Raw genomic sequence first — 12,388 nt, 5'->3', positions numbered from 1 at the left:
TTTTTGTTTCTAAGTATCTGTCATGAGTTACTTTCTGCATCAGTGCTTTGGTTACTGAGATGTTTACTTACAACATACGCTTAGTATTACTGTCTCTGTTTTTTTGAGATTGGTCTGAAATTATGTGTTTATTTTTTCTCTGTTGCTAAAGTATGGTTAATTTTGACATTATATTTTATTATTCAGTCTATCATTGTACTGCAGTCTTATTGATAGTACTCATTGAAATTTTCTTGATTTATGTAAGAGATTGATAGTTTGATGTAGTAAAAGCTGGGTTTTATATAAAGAGCCTTGTGAAAATGCAAGATATTCTTGCTGTTTAAATAGTATGAATTTATGAACACTCTTTTTTCTGATATTCATTTTTGAAGCTTCTGCATACATACCATGATGCTTTATTATTCTAGCTATTTTTAAGTGAGTCTGATAGATTAAGGGCAGCTTAGTTGAACATATTTCTTTTAATATTTCCTGAAGAGGAAAGCTTAAGACACTTCAAACTAACTGATATTGAGTTATATTGGTACTAATTTTATAATAAATATGCATGTTTCTTTTTAAACTTGTGTGGATTTTTTTTTTTAGGAGCTTTGCCTAAACATAATTCCCACGTTTGCCAATTTAATAGATTATCCATCAATGAAAAATTCATTAATTCCAAGAATTAAAAATGCATGTTTGCAAACTTCTTCTCTTGCTGTAAGTATCATAGTAACATTCTCTAGTGTTCAGAAAATGTTGTAACCTTTAATTACTTTGGATTTACCATGTTGTATCTTTAAAGAAAAGCCGATCATTGTGTTCTGATTTCTTAGTGAATTTTTTTTTAAAAACTTCTGAAAAGTGCAGAAGCAGCATTTCTTTGCTCTAACAATTTTTAAAGTTGTTAACAACTTAGCATTTTTTAACTTGTCTTGAATTTTTCAGTACAGAGATTTTCTTACGAGTTTTGTAAATTTGTTTTGGTTTTTTTCTACAAATAAAGAGTTTGTTTAATTCTTATCGTACTTCACAGGTCCGGGTAAACTCACTAGTGTGTTTGGGCAAGATTTTGGAGTACTTGGATAAATGGTTTGTGCTTGATGATATTTTACCTTTTCTACAACAAATTCCGTCAAAGGAACCTGCGGTGCTCATGGGAATTTTAGGTAACAAATACTTGCAACTTTCTCTTTTGTGCTTTGATATTGTTAATCCAAGAGCTTTTTGTGTTACCATTGAACATGTTTACATCGTGTATCCCTAAAATGGCTATCAAAAACTTTCTGATTCTTGAATATGTCCTGTTGTAGTCCCTGTTCTGTTACCTTATTATGACATTTGTGCACTAGTACATACATTTTCAGTCCTTAGGGCCTGGTGCAGTTCTGAGTACTTGCTGTAGTTCTTGGGCTGTGACACTTACATGGACTGGGTTCTCCACAGAGTCAGAGAGGCCGTTTTGTTCAGAAGAATATATGAGCTGTCATCTTTCAGATGCTGGAGCTTTTGAGATGTTGCAGTTGCCTTCTTTTACCACTCTTGCATGGCAGATGCTGTAAATGATGGTGTACAAATCTGCTGTTCTTTACAGCAGGTTTTGTTAGACTCATTTTGTTGGATATTTAGGCATGCAGTTGTGCCTGTGGGCAGAAATGAACACAGTCTGGGTGAGGTCTCCCAAAATGACTGACAAAGCCTAATGGTTTGGTACTTCTGGGAGGGGAGACCTCACTCCCACCTGAGCTTTCCTACTGCCACTTGGTGCTTGCCTGTTTTAGGGTGTGTGATTTTAGCAAATTGAATGGCCTTAAGGAGTCCAGATGACCAGAGCCACTGCCAAGGAAGAGTTGTGACTCCATTGGAAGACAACGACTATTTCTCCTCCTGACACCAACGTGGTGTAGACCAATTGTAACAGCTGAGCTGCACTGCCAGTAACCCTCAATAAACACTGTAATAATATGTGATAGCAGCATTATTTTTATTTGCTCAAAAGCAGCAAGAAGGCATCTTGTCTGTACTGATCTAAAGCTGCCTGTTTCCCTTAACCCTTGCAGCTTTGACTTTTATTTGCTATCCAAGAATAAGGGACTCTTTTTGCTTTAGTTGTGTTAATTCTGAATTCTACTCAGATACAGTAAGTGAATCCTAGTTTGGAAATGATGGGCTGAAATCAGTTTTATATACTCAAGCTCTCCTTTCTTCCAGAATAATAATATCATCCTTCACCATCTTTGTCTTGGTGACAGCTCTCTTCTACTACCATAGGAAGTGAGGAAAGCTGCTGTGTATTTTATGCTAATATGTTCAGTTTTTGCCACCAGAATTTGGACTATTTCAGCAGAGTTTCACAAGAGAAACTCTACAGAACGTTTGGGCTTAACACTGGGTCTTTCATGCCTGCCAGGATTCTTTTTTCAGTGAATTTGAAAGAGATAAAGTATGAGTTCTGATACTATGTGTAACAGTCCAAACCTTCTAGTTAGCAGTTTTTGTTAAAAAACATCAGAGAGCAGGATGATAGTTAATCCTAGCTACTTGTAGTGAGCCAGGAGAGAACACATCCTTAGTTGATGCAACTTGATTTCTCAAGTGACAGCATGTCAGTTTGTGGCAAATCACTTGCACATTCAAAGATGTATATTCTCAGATAATTGGCCAGAACAATACATTCACTTATACCAGGTTTCATAGCTGCAAAGTGTGACTTTGGACATCTTGTTCTTAACTGTAGCAAAGCCTCTTGCTATTTGTCATGGGTCAGTACTTAGCCTTTAATATTCTCTTGGTCATGTTTGTCCCTGCTCACACACAAGCACAGTGGTTGCTCAGATGATCAATACATGAGTGTGCTACTTCAAGTTTGTTCACATTGTTTACTAAACTTAACAATTTCGCCTATTTTTGTCCTGTGTTAGGTATTTACAAATGTACATTTACTCACAAGAAGTTGGGAATTACCAAAGAACAGCTTGCAGGAAAAGTGTTGCCCCATCTGATTCCTCTTAGTATTGAGAACAATCTTAATCTCAATCAGGTAGGAACATGACTGTTTTGTACACTTTTCCTTGACAGTTATCAGAGAATAAATTTAAACTGTTGTCATAAAGAAACTCATACATTACTGCATGTCTGTGTCTATCGTGAAAATAAGCAATAGAAAGACCCTTCCCAATTTTACTGTATTTCCATGTTTGAAGCTTGTTATTTTTTAGTGTATTTAACTGATCTGGTGTGAAAGACCCAAAATTATTCAAAATCATTCAAAATTATTACTGTCACCTTCCAAATACCTGCAAAAGCAGTTAGCTACTAACATAATAAGCATTAAAATAAATTCTATGATGCTATGAAGTATTGGGAAAGGGAATAATAGGTTTGTTTGAATATGAATCCGGTAATACTCATATATGGAGGTTTTGTCTGCATTCACCCATTTCAATTTTTTTTAGTGGCTTGTATTTTTCCCTGTTTCACTGTATGCACTCTGCTTGTAATTTGCTATCTACTGCACAAGAATGAAGGTGGAGTGTAAATAATTTAAAAGTCTGCACTTCATGTTACGTTGTATATTGTAGGTTTATGAGGTATTACCTGCTAACTTACACCTATCTGATTCCATCACTGCAAAATCCAAACTTCGTATTTATTTCTTTTCCAGTTCAATTCTTTTATTTGTGTTATAAGAGATATGCTCAATAGATTGGAAGCAGAGCATAAAACAAAACTTGAGCAACTTCATGTCATGCAAGAGCAACAGAAGTAAGTGTTAATGTTTGTGTTGGAGAAGTAGTCATTTTTTGGCAAATGTTAGAGAACTCTAGCCATAGCAATAAAAAAATCAGGTAATTCTAAGTTCAGTAGTTGAGAATTATCTCAAATAAGTGCAGTTGTCAGAAGATCTGCTTCTATGTGCTAAGCTGCTTTCCTGTAGTTGCTGAGAAATAAACCGTATCAGAGAAACATATACATTGCAGCCTTTTAGAAGGCTGTGATATTTTGAAGTATTTGGAGTTATTTTATGGAGCCTGATATGAAGTGAGATTTCTGAGACAAAATAATTTGGGATATCTGAAGTCTGGGTCACCCTGTTCAAAGTGAGAAATGAAGACCATGGGAAATTATTAAGAGATGTTTACTGTTTCTCAAAGGAACATTTGCCAGTCTCCTGAAGGCGCTATGGAGAAGTGGTTGCTCTCAATGCAATTTTTTGGTGTTATTTAAATGCAAAAGAATGATCTGCATTGTTAGATTAGTGTTGTAGATGTGATTGCAAATTTGTCTTGTTGTAATATACTCTGCACTATGTATAGATCCTTGGACATAGCCAACCAAATGAGTGGGGCTGAAGAGGCAAGATCTAGTGGTACAGGCAATCAGGTAAGTAGCAATATATAACTTACACATAGAACATTGACATTTACAATCACTTAGTTGATATTTACATAGCCTTAAATTACAAATATTACAAAGTATTTCGAATAACAAAAGTTTTTTTTCTTTGAACTTAAACAGATTGACAAAGTATTTAATAACGGAACTGACCTTCTAACTAGCGGATCTGATAGTAAAGAGAATGAGATGTCATCAATACAGAGAAAGGTGTGCTTTGTTTTATTTTGTAATGCTTTTTTTCCCATCTGTCTAATCCAAGGCTGATGGGGTTGCAGAAAAAGAGTGTGTGTATATAGGTACCATATTTAAAGCTTTAGTAGAAAAGCTAACTGCTTTATATAGTCACATGAGAAGGTCCATGAAAAACGTTCAGATCATACCCTTCAATTTTGTTGCAAGCCTTTCCTTGAAAATATGTTTGTACAAAGTAGGCAACAACTAGGATTATAAATTTGTGGTCATTTTCTTTCTCCTTAAGTATAGATTTAAATGAAACTGAAACTTCACCACTGGATGTAGGTAGGAAAAGCAAAATAGGGATGCTTATGATAAAATGACAAAGAGAAATGAAGATAAAATGTAGAATTTTAGGTAGTAGTAGAGACTAACTTTTACTGTACCTTTCAAAGTTAAGTGAAAACAGTCAATATGTGGTTAAATACAAGAAGTGAAGGAAAAACATAGCAGAGCATAAAATATAAGCAGCAGTACAGTAAACATAAGCTTTAAGTATTGTAAAATTCTTTTTGTACTAATTATGGAAATGGCTCCCCAGAATCTGTATGTTTTATCATTTCTCCTTCTAGTTATCTGAATCCTTGCATTAATTTTAGGCTAAGGGGGAATGATTTAATTATTTCATCCTTCATTATTAACAAAAGTGGAGGTTAAATCCTCAAAAGACTCTTGAGCAGTTTTAAAATTAAATTCCTTTTTCAACTCCATGGTCAATTGCATTTCTAGATAAGTTAGTAACCATATAAAAACAAAAACTGTGAAGAACACTTTTTCTTATGCCCAGTATTAAGGAAACAAAGCTAAAGTGGTTTTGCTGATAGATCTGTTTTATTTGAGATCTGCTCAAATTTCTTGCTGTGCTGCTCTTAATATTATATTTATTTGCTTTAAGTACTTTCTAGCAATATGGTAAATATTATAGTAGATTTCACTTATTGCCTTTCTCTTTTGTATAAATAATTGTAATGTTTACCACATATTATTGAAACAATGGTGCTAGTATGAAATAATAATATGAATGTCAGAACAACCATTTTGTGCAACTTACTACCAGTACTTTCCCTTTTAAAGGCCTCACTTACACTGGAAGAGAAGCAAAAGTTAGCTAAAGAACAAGAACAGGCGCAGAAGCTGAAAAGCCAGCAACCTCTTAAGCCCCAAACAACTACAGTAACACCTCCAGTGAAGCAGGTGAGAGAGAACAACTGCACTGTTTCCATTGGAACTCTGATGCTTTTTCAAGAGCTGTATGCATTTAGCATTTTTTCCTCCAGTGAGTCACTTTTGTTTTCTCTGGTGGTACAACGGCACAGCTGAGAAAAGCTAAATTAAATTTTCATGTGCCTTCCATTTGCATCATTAGCAATATTCCAACTTTTTAAATTGCTGGAGTTTCCAAGGGTATCATTATTACCAGAAGGTCGTGGTACTAGATAAGGTAAAAGGACATACAAAGAAAGGTTTTTCTCTGAAGAGTTTATTAAGGAAATATATATAGGATTTGGGGATAGGAGTGGGGCATTTAAGCAAACAGTCACACTAGTGCTTTGTGTGTAGTCTGAGATGTGAAATTAAAGCTGCATAACAATTAGTGCAAAGTACAAAGAACACAAATAATTTCTCTTGTGTATTATATTACTTTCATGCCCAATTCCGTGCAGTGAATTCTAATTTCTGAAAAATTAATACCAGGTCTGCAGGGGTAACGATAAAATACTGTTGCCAGCGTGTCTGTAAAGGAAAAACATTTAACTGCATTTTATATGTTCTGCAGACAAAAGACTTGACAGATACCTTGATAGATAACATGTCATCTTTGACCAGCCGTCCTATCAACCAAGCTCAAGTTGCATCTTCAAACACCTTCTCTTCCATTCCTTCTGTGGGTGTTGGAATGGGATTTTCATCGCCCATTGACAACACAAAGAGAAATATGACAAATGGACTCAATACAAACATGGGATTTCAGACTGCTGGATTCACCATGGGATCAGGTCTCGCTACTCAGAATTTCTTCAGTGGTCCAAGTGCAACAGGAGCAACCAAGATGAGCATGGTACCACCTGCCAACATGCCAAATTACAATCCTATGAATGCTGCATCTGCAATCTCTCCACTGACACAACAAAACAGACCCCCAGATATGTCCGCTTTAGATAATCTTTTTGGTCCTCAAAAACCCAAAGTTAGCATGAAGCAGCTGGCTCAACAGAAATCAAGCCAGTGGGTTAATCAGTTTGTGCCACCGCCAGGGTCCCCAAATGCGAGCAATACAGCCTTGGCACCTCAGATGAACATGCTAGCACAGCCAGGCTTTGGGATACAGGGTAATCCTTTCTTTTCTCCTCAGAACTTTGCACAACCAGCAAACACAATGACAAACAGCAGCTCAGCTAGCAATGACTTAAAAGATCTTTTTGGGTAAAATGTTTTGTTTTCTTCCTTCAAAGATTGGTGAAATTTGGATCATGGGTAAGCTGATTAACATCTTGTTTTTATTAATAAAAGCATGACCTGGGGAAGCTTTCAACCCAGCAAAGACTTCTGGGCAGGAAAAAAGGCTGATGTTTCATTCACCTGGTACTGCAGTGGAATTGTGTAAGTCCAAAGTCATCTTACATGCTAAAGATTTCCTGTCTTTTTACCAACATGAGAGTGCTGAAGGTAGGATGCATATATTCATCTGAAAAAGAAGTATATTGAAATTTTTCAGAGCTAAACTGTTCAAGTCCAATGGAATTTCCTACACAATTTTGTTAAAGTTCAGCAAAAATGCTTAGGGGATAATGCTGCTGTTGGATGCAAACCTGGAGAATTACTCATGTTGCCTGAATTTGTCATAAGCTGTCATTTTGTCCTATGACAGTTTGCAAAAAGAAAATTCTTATGCTGGCCTAAAACTTTTGATAACCAAATTATACAGAGAGCACTCTAACGCATAACTATGGGTGAGACTAAGAAGGGAGCATATTTTGACTTCCTTCTCTCATATAAGCTAATGTAATGAATGTGGTAGTAGACTGCAACAAGATTCATCAGGCATAAGAAGTTGTTCTAAACTTTGGTTCAAGTTTGGGACAGGGTAAGAACACTGCTTCAAAGGTTGGTCATGCTGGTTTACAATCTCTTTTATAATGCTAGATCCTTCTTACAAGCCCCATAGCAAAAGCAACATACCACTTAAGCAGGATTTTAAAATACATGTGGTGATTTCATCACATTTACTGTATTTTCCATTGTTTTGGCTAATATGATATTGCTTCTAACTGATGTGAAAAAACCTGTAGTTATGAAACCTCAAAAATGAATGTAAATGTAAAATTCACATGTTGACTGCCCCAACTGTGTAACTAAACACACATTACATAGTTACACAGAAACATCTTGAATTAATTAATATTTTTAGCTCAATTGAGACGATGAAAAAGGATCACCTTACACAATTTGCACAGGGTTTTGTGAAAAAGCAGACTGCCATAAATTGCCTTTACTAGAGTGAGCTATTTCATTTTACTTTTGATTTAAATGAAGTCCTTATGAAGGATACATTGACATGAAGTGATTTCTCAAATATGGATTTGTAAGTTCTAGAGTGTATGACAAATACACAGGTATTTCAGATCCTTTTTATTGTATTACTCTAAATTCAATAAAGGTCTCCAGAAATCCAAATAGTAGTTTCTTCTACTTCCAGAAGGTGTATGTTCAGCTTGCCCATGGTGGAATCTCTGCTCTCTCAGATACTACTGTTGAGTTTTAACTTTTTTTTTTCTCTAAGAATTTCAAGAGCTTTCTTACCTAGTATTTTGAAGACTATAAATGGTTATTTTGAGAAGGAAAGAACTAGTTACCTTTTTTATGGAAAGCCTACTTGCTTTATTTTTCAAAGCCTTTCACTGAAGAAACTCTTCTTTCATTTGCTGCTTAAGAAACCAAAGGGCCTTATGCTGTAAATATGACTTGTATTTTGTTATACTTCCACAGTTCCAAGCTGTTATAGCATTAAGCATATTTCTTAAAGAATTATTTATGTATTATAGCTGCTGCATTAGTCCTATTATTTTAAAATACCCGGGACCAATAAATTCGTGGTCTGGAAAACAATACCTAATACATTGTGATGCTTATGTGCTGTTAATATTCATGGTAAGCATTGTAGGTTATGTTAAAATATCCATGTAAATCTAAGTACAATACCAGAACTGTTGAACTATTTAAGTTCATTTACAGTTGCTGGCACTCTATACTCTCAGTCACACTCATGTCTTCTTCAAAGCTGTGTTTTGTTAGGGTAACCTAAGGCAATCCTTTGAAGAATTACTTGAATCTGTATTCCTCTAAATTATTTGGAAAATAAGTTTATATTAGAAACAACATCTCATAGGACTCTACAATGTATCAAATTAATATATCTATGGCAAAGGCAGTCTTAAAAGTCAGTGTCCTGATCTGGGGTTTCAGTCACTGATGTCTCTGGACTGGGAGCTTTTCAGAACTGGATTTAGTTTAACCTATTGCAGGGAAAGTGGAAAAAAAATGATCTGATTTCATTCACTAGACCTCCTAAACTGTGTGGTTTGGGGTATGTGCTTTTGGCATGGGCTATACCAGAACATAATCTATTTTGTAAGAACAAAGTAAAAATAAATCCTACAGGTTCAAATTAAAATAAGCTCTTTTTTGAAGTCGTAATGCAATGGAATAAGGTCTTATCTGACTCAAGCAATAGGACTTTTTTCCATTTATATTTGAGAGCATAACTTTGATTTCTCTTGTTTGCTGCAATTTTCAGAATGCCCAGAGTGAAAGAACAAGAAAGAAAACTGGAAAGGGTGCTTACAAAAGCTCTAACAAAATCTTCCAGTTACTTAATTTTTTTTTTTTTTAAACCCAATAAAACAAAAGCAGTGAGTCCAATCCCTTTTCCACATAGATGCTTCTTGCTTAGTGTGTCAAAATGAGTGAGTTTGAAGTTCTCAAATTATTTTCTCTTAACTTAAAGGAAGGAGAACTTGCAAGAGGTAAGTCACCATGGCCATGTGCCACTTGGCTCCTGCTACAATAGTTTTTCTTTAGGAATCCTTGGCCAACTGATCTCTGCACTTACAAGTTGTGGTTCTGAGGCCCTGCAAGAGGCTGGAAGACTTGTTTTGTGGCCAGAGTGAATTGTTTGAGAGCAGCAGTTGTGCTTCGCATCCAAGTTGGTTTTTGGGAAAGACAGAGGGGAAGGGACAATGTTACAAAATGTGGGTATTCCAGGAGCCTCCTGTGGCTGAGCTTGGATGGAAAGCAGTGCTACATCTAGCTTGGTCTGAAGCAGAGGGTCTGCTTAGTCCTCATGTAAAGCAGAGAACACAGGTTTGAAATTGGTACCTGGTTAAGAAACTACAAATGCTGTTAATGAAATAGTAACCTGGTAATAAGTTATTCTTTACAATGCCTTGAGGAAGACAGTAAATTACACTAAATTTCTGCCCTTCATATTCAACCTAATTTAAAGGAAAAATGTGAAAGCCTGTCAGGTTGTATCATCACAGCAGCCACTGTGCACCACTTTGCTCACACACTGTCAGCATGTCTTCATTCTACTGTGGAAATGAGGACGGGGTCTGGGCTGAAATGCCCTGCCCATCTAGTTTACATTCATTTGTAAAGGGGAGGTAAAGGGAAGGGCATAAGTTCCTATTCTTTAAGTGATTCATCTGTATTTTGTTTTCTACAAAAGGAGAAGCTACGTGAAAATAGCTGCACATCTTATATCAGTTGTGCTTTGGCTGCTCTGGTGTATGCTAAGTGAACATGACTGCACCAAGACAGCAGTGTTTTCCATATTAGAGCTCTTGGTTCCATTTGGGTTTAAGTATGAAAGTGTCTGAAGCATCCTCTCAAAACTCAGTCACAGAAAAACTAATTCTGCTAGAGGGAAGGATTGTATTAAAGAGGCTTGAAAAACCTTCTCTACTTGGGTTGATGGAGAACCTTAAAACTACTGAGTTTCAGATTATCTGAGAAGCCCCTAGTTCTGACTCTTGAGAGAAACCAGGAATGAAATGGCAAAGGTGTCACTGGAGGAGGGAACCGATCTTCTGTTCCTTTTCATCACATAAGTGGTGTGAATAAGGCACAGAACAGCCCTTGGAACTTGCTTATGCAGGGGGCAGCAGTACCAGTGGAGTCTTTTGAAAGGTAAAGGAGTTACCAATTATTTGGGAGATGGGGAGAAATTCTACTGGGAGCATGGGTAGATGCTAGGTTTTTTAATGAAGATGCTATGTTCTCCTCACTGTGAATAAGAAATGCTGTGGAGAAGTTGTGGCCTTACACAGGTGTTGAGTACCCCAAGTAAAAGGCTGAATTTTTGGATGTGTAGGTGCACAACATTTCAAGCCTTATTCTTTAAAACTTTCCTTTTCTGTTTCGTCTTCTTAGCAACAAGTGGTTCACATTTTTCTGGAACCTTAACAAATACCCTGATTGCCTTTTAAAGTAAGAAAAATGTATGTTGACTTTTGTATTATAAGCTCTGTTGTAATGTTATCTATGTCTGTAGATAGATAAGTGTGATTATATTCTAGATTATAGGATTTTTTGATTTTTCAGTTCAACTGCACCAAAAAAACAAGACTAAATGAGAAGTTAGATTTGAATCAAATTCCATAAAGCTTCCATACAGGCTAAGAATTATATGATACTTGTGTTATCTATTATAAGTAATACATGCTTAGTCTGCCTACATCTGTGTGACTTGAGCAGAAAAGGAAAGTTTTTAAAACATAAGTTTATGAACACTTGATCTTGCATTACTGGATCTTGCATTACAATGAAGTTTTTGGACTTTGGAGTGACCTTTGCTTATTGATTAGGGGTTTTTATTGGGGTTGGGTGGGATTTTGGTCATTTGTGCCATTTCCAATGAAAGAAGGGCGGGGGAATACAGAAATAAATACCCTGTTGTATATGTAATCCTTCTTTTTCTTTGTTAAGAGATATGCTGCATTTTATATATTCATTGTGAACTTTTCCTTTGGAAAGCTGTGAGGAAACCTATCTGGAGAATTTTAGATGAGTTGGCTGATTTTCAAGTGAGGTTCTACCTTGTACATTACCTTCCATTAGGTGTTGACGGCTTTGAAAGAAAGTTACAGAAGGCAGTAAAACCTTGGATTCACACACCAAATCCTCTTGCCTTTCAGGCCTCACCCTTGTATCAACATAACAAATAAGCCCTGAAGTTGTATTTCTTTAAATTCTCTGGAACAGGTCTAACTGCTGTACAGATTTCTGAGATGAAGCTGTAAATCAAAATGTGTTATAGTGAACTCAGGCCTTGTGCAAAATATTTAATACTTGTTTATTTGTCTAATTGTACAGTCTCTGTACTAGTGGCAGTTTTATGTTCTGATTGTAAAACATTAAAATTCTCATGAGATTTATAGTGATACTGTTGTTGTGTCAGCCGTGATTCATAAATAGAACTGTCATAGCATGGCATTAGTGTATATCTGGTTTATTGGACAGCTCTTCAAAACCAAAATTATTCTTGTATCAACTTTTAGATCAGTTACTTTAAAGCTATGTAAAAGGTACAATGACAGTTTTGAGAAATACACATCACTTTGTACTCTGAATTAGGTTGCCTATGGAAATAAATGAATTTTCATATTTTCACGTTGGAAGATATTTTTATTAATAATTTTCATTAAATTAACTAACAGTAACTTCTGTAGAAGACTTTTCCCCTGTACATTTTGTTCGGAATACATTATATCCC

General features: G+C 35.8%; 1 protein-coding gene across 5 annotated transcripts in view; it reads left to right on the top strand.

The window, feature by feature from the left end:
- The window catches only part of SCYL2 (SCY1 like pseudokinase 2), a 34,644-nt gene extending 22,588 nt beyond the window's left edge, over positions 1 to 12,056 (top strand). For 3 of the 5 annotated variants that reach the window (XM_041474372.1, XM_041474373.1, XM_041474376.1), the window contains 8 exons: positions 589 to 702; positions 1,019 to 1,151; positions 2,904 to 3,022; positions 3,647 to 3,747; positions 4,299 to 4,365; positions 4,501 to 4,587; positions 5,689 to 5,808; positions 6,392 to 12,056. In XM_041474372.1, coding sequence (XP_041330306.1) covers positions 589 to 702; positions 1,019 to 1,151; positions 2,904 to 3,022; positions 3,647 to 3,747; positions 4,299 to 4,365; positions 4,501 to 4,587; positions 5,689 to 5,808; positions 6,392 to 7,042 — 1,392 coding nt within the window. In that variant the 3' untranslated portion in view covers positions 7,043 to 12,056. The remainder of the gene's footprint in view (positions 1 to 588; positions 703 to 1,018; positions 1,152 to 2,903; positions 3,023 to 3,646; positions 3,748 to 4,298; positions 4,366 to 4,500; positions 4,588 to 5,688; positions 5,809 to 6,391) is intronic. The other 2 variants (XM_041474374.1, XM_041474375.1) reach the window with 2 other exon arrangements.
- Positions 12,057 to 12,388: the final 332 nt, after the last annotated feature.

Source organism: Pyrgilauda ruficollis, unplaced genomic scaffold (assembly GCF_017590135.1).
Source record: "Pyrgilauda ruficollis isolate IOZ18807 unplaced genomic scaffold, ASM1759013v1 scaffold32, whole genome shotgun sequence".
In the NCBI taxonomy this organism is placed as follows: domain Eukaryota; kingdom Metazoa; phylum Chordata; class Aves; order Passeriformes; family Passeridae; genus Pyrgilauda; species Pyrgilauda ruficollis.
Note: the sequence above shows the minus strand (reverse complement) of the source record. Positions and strands in the feature narration are given on the sequence as shown.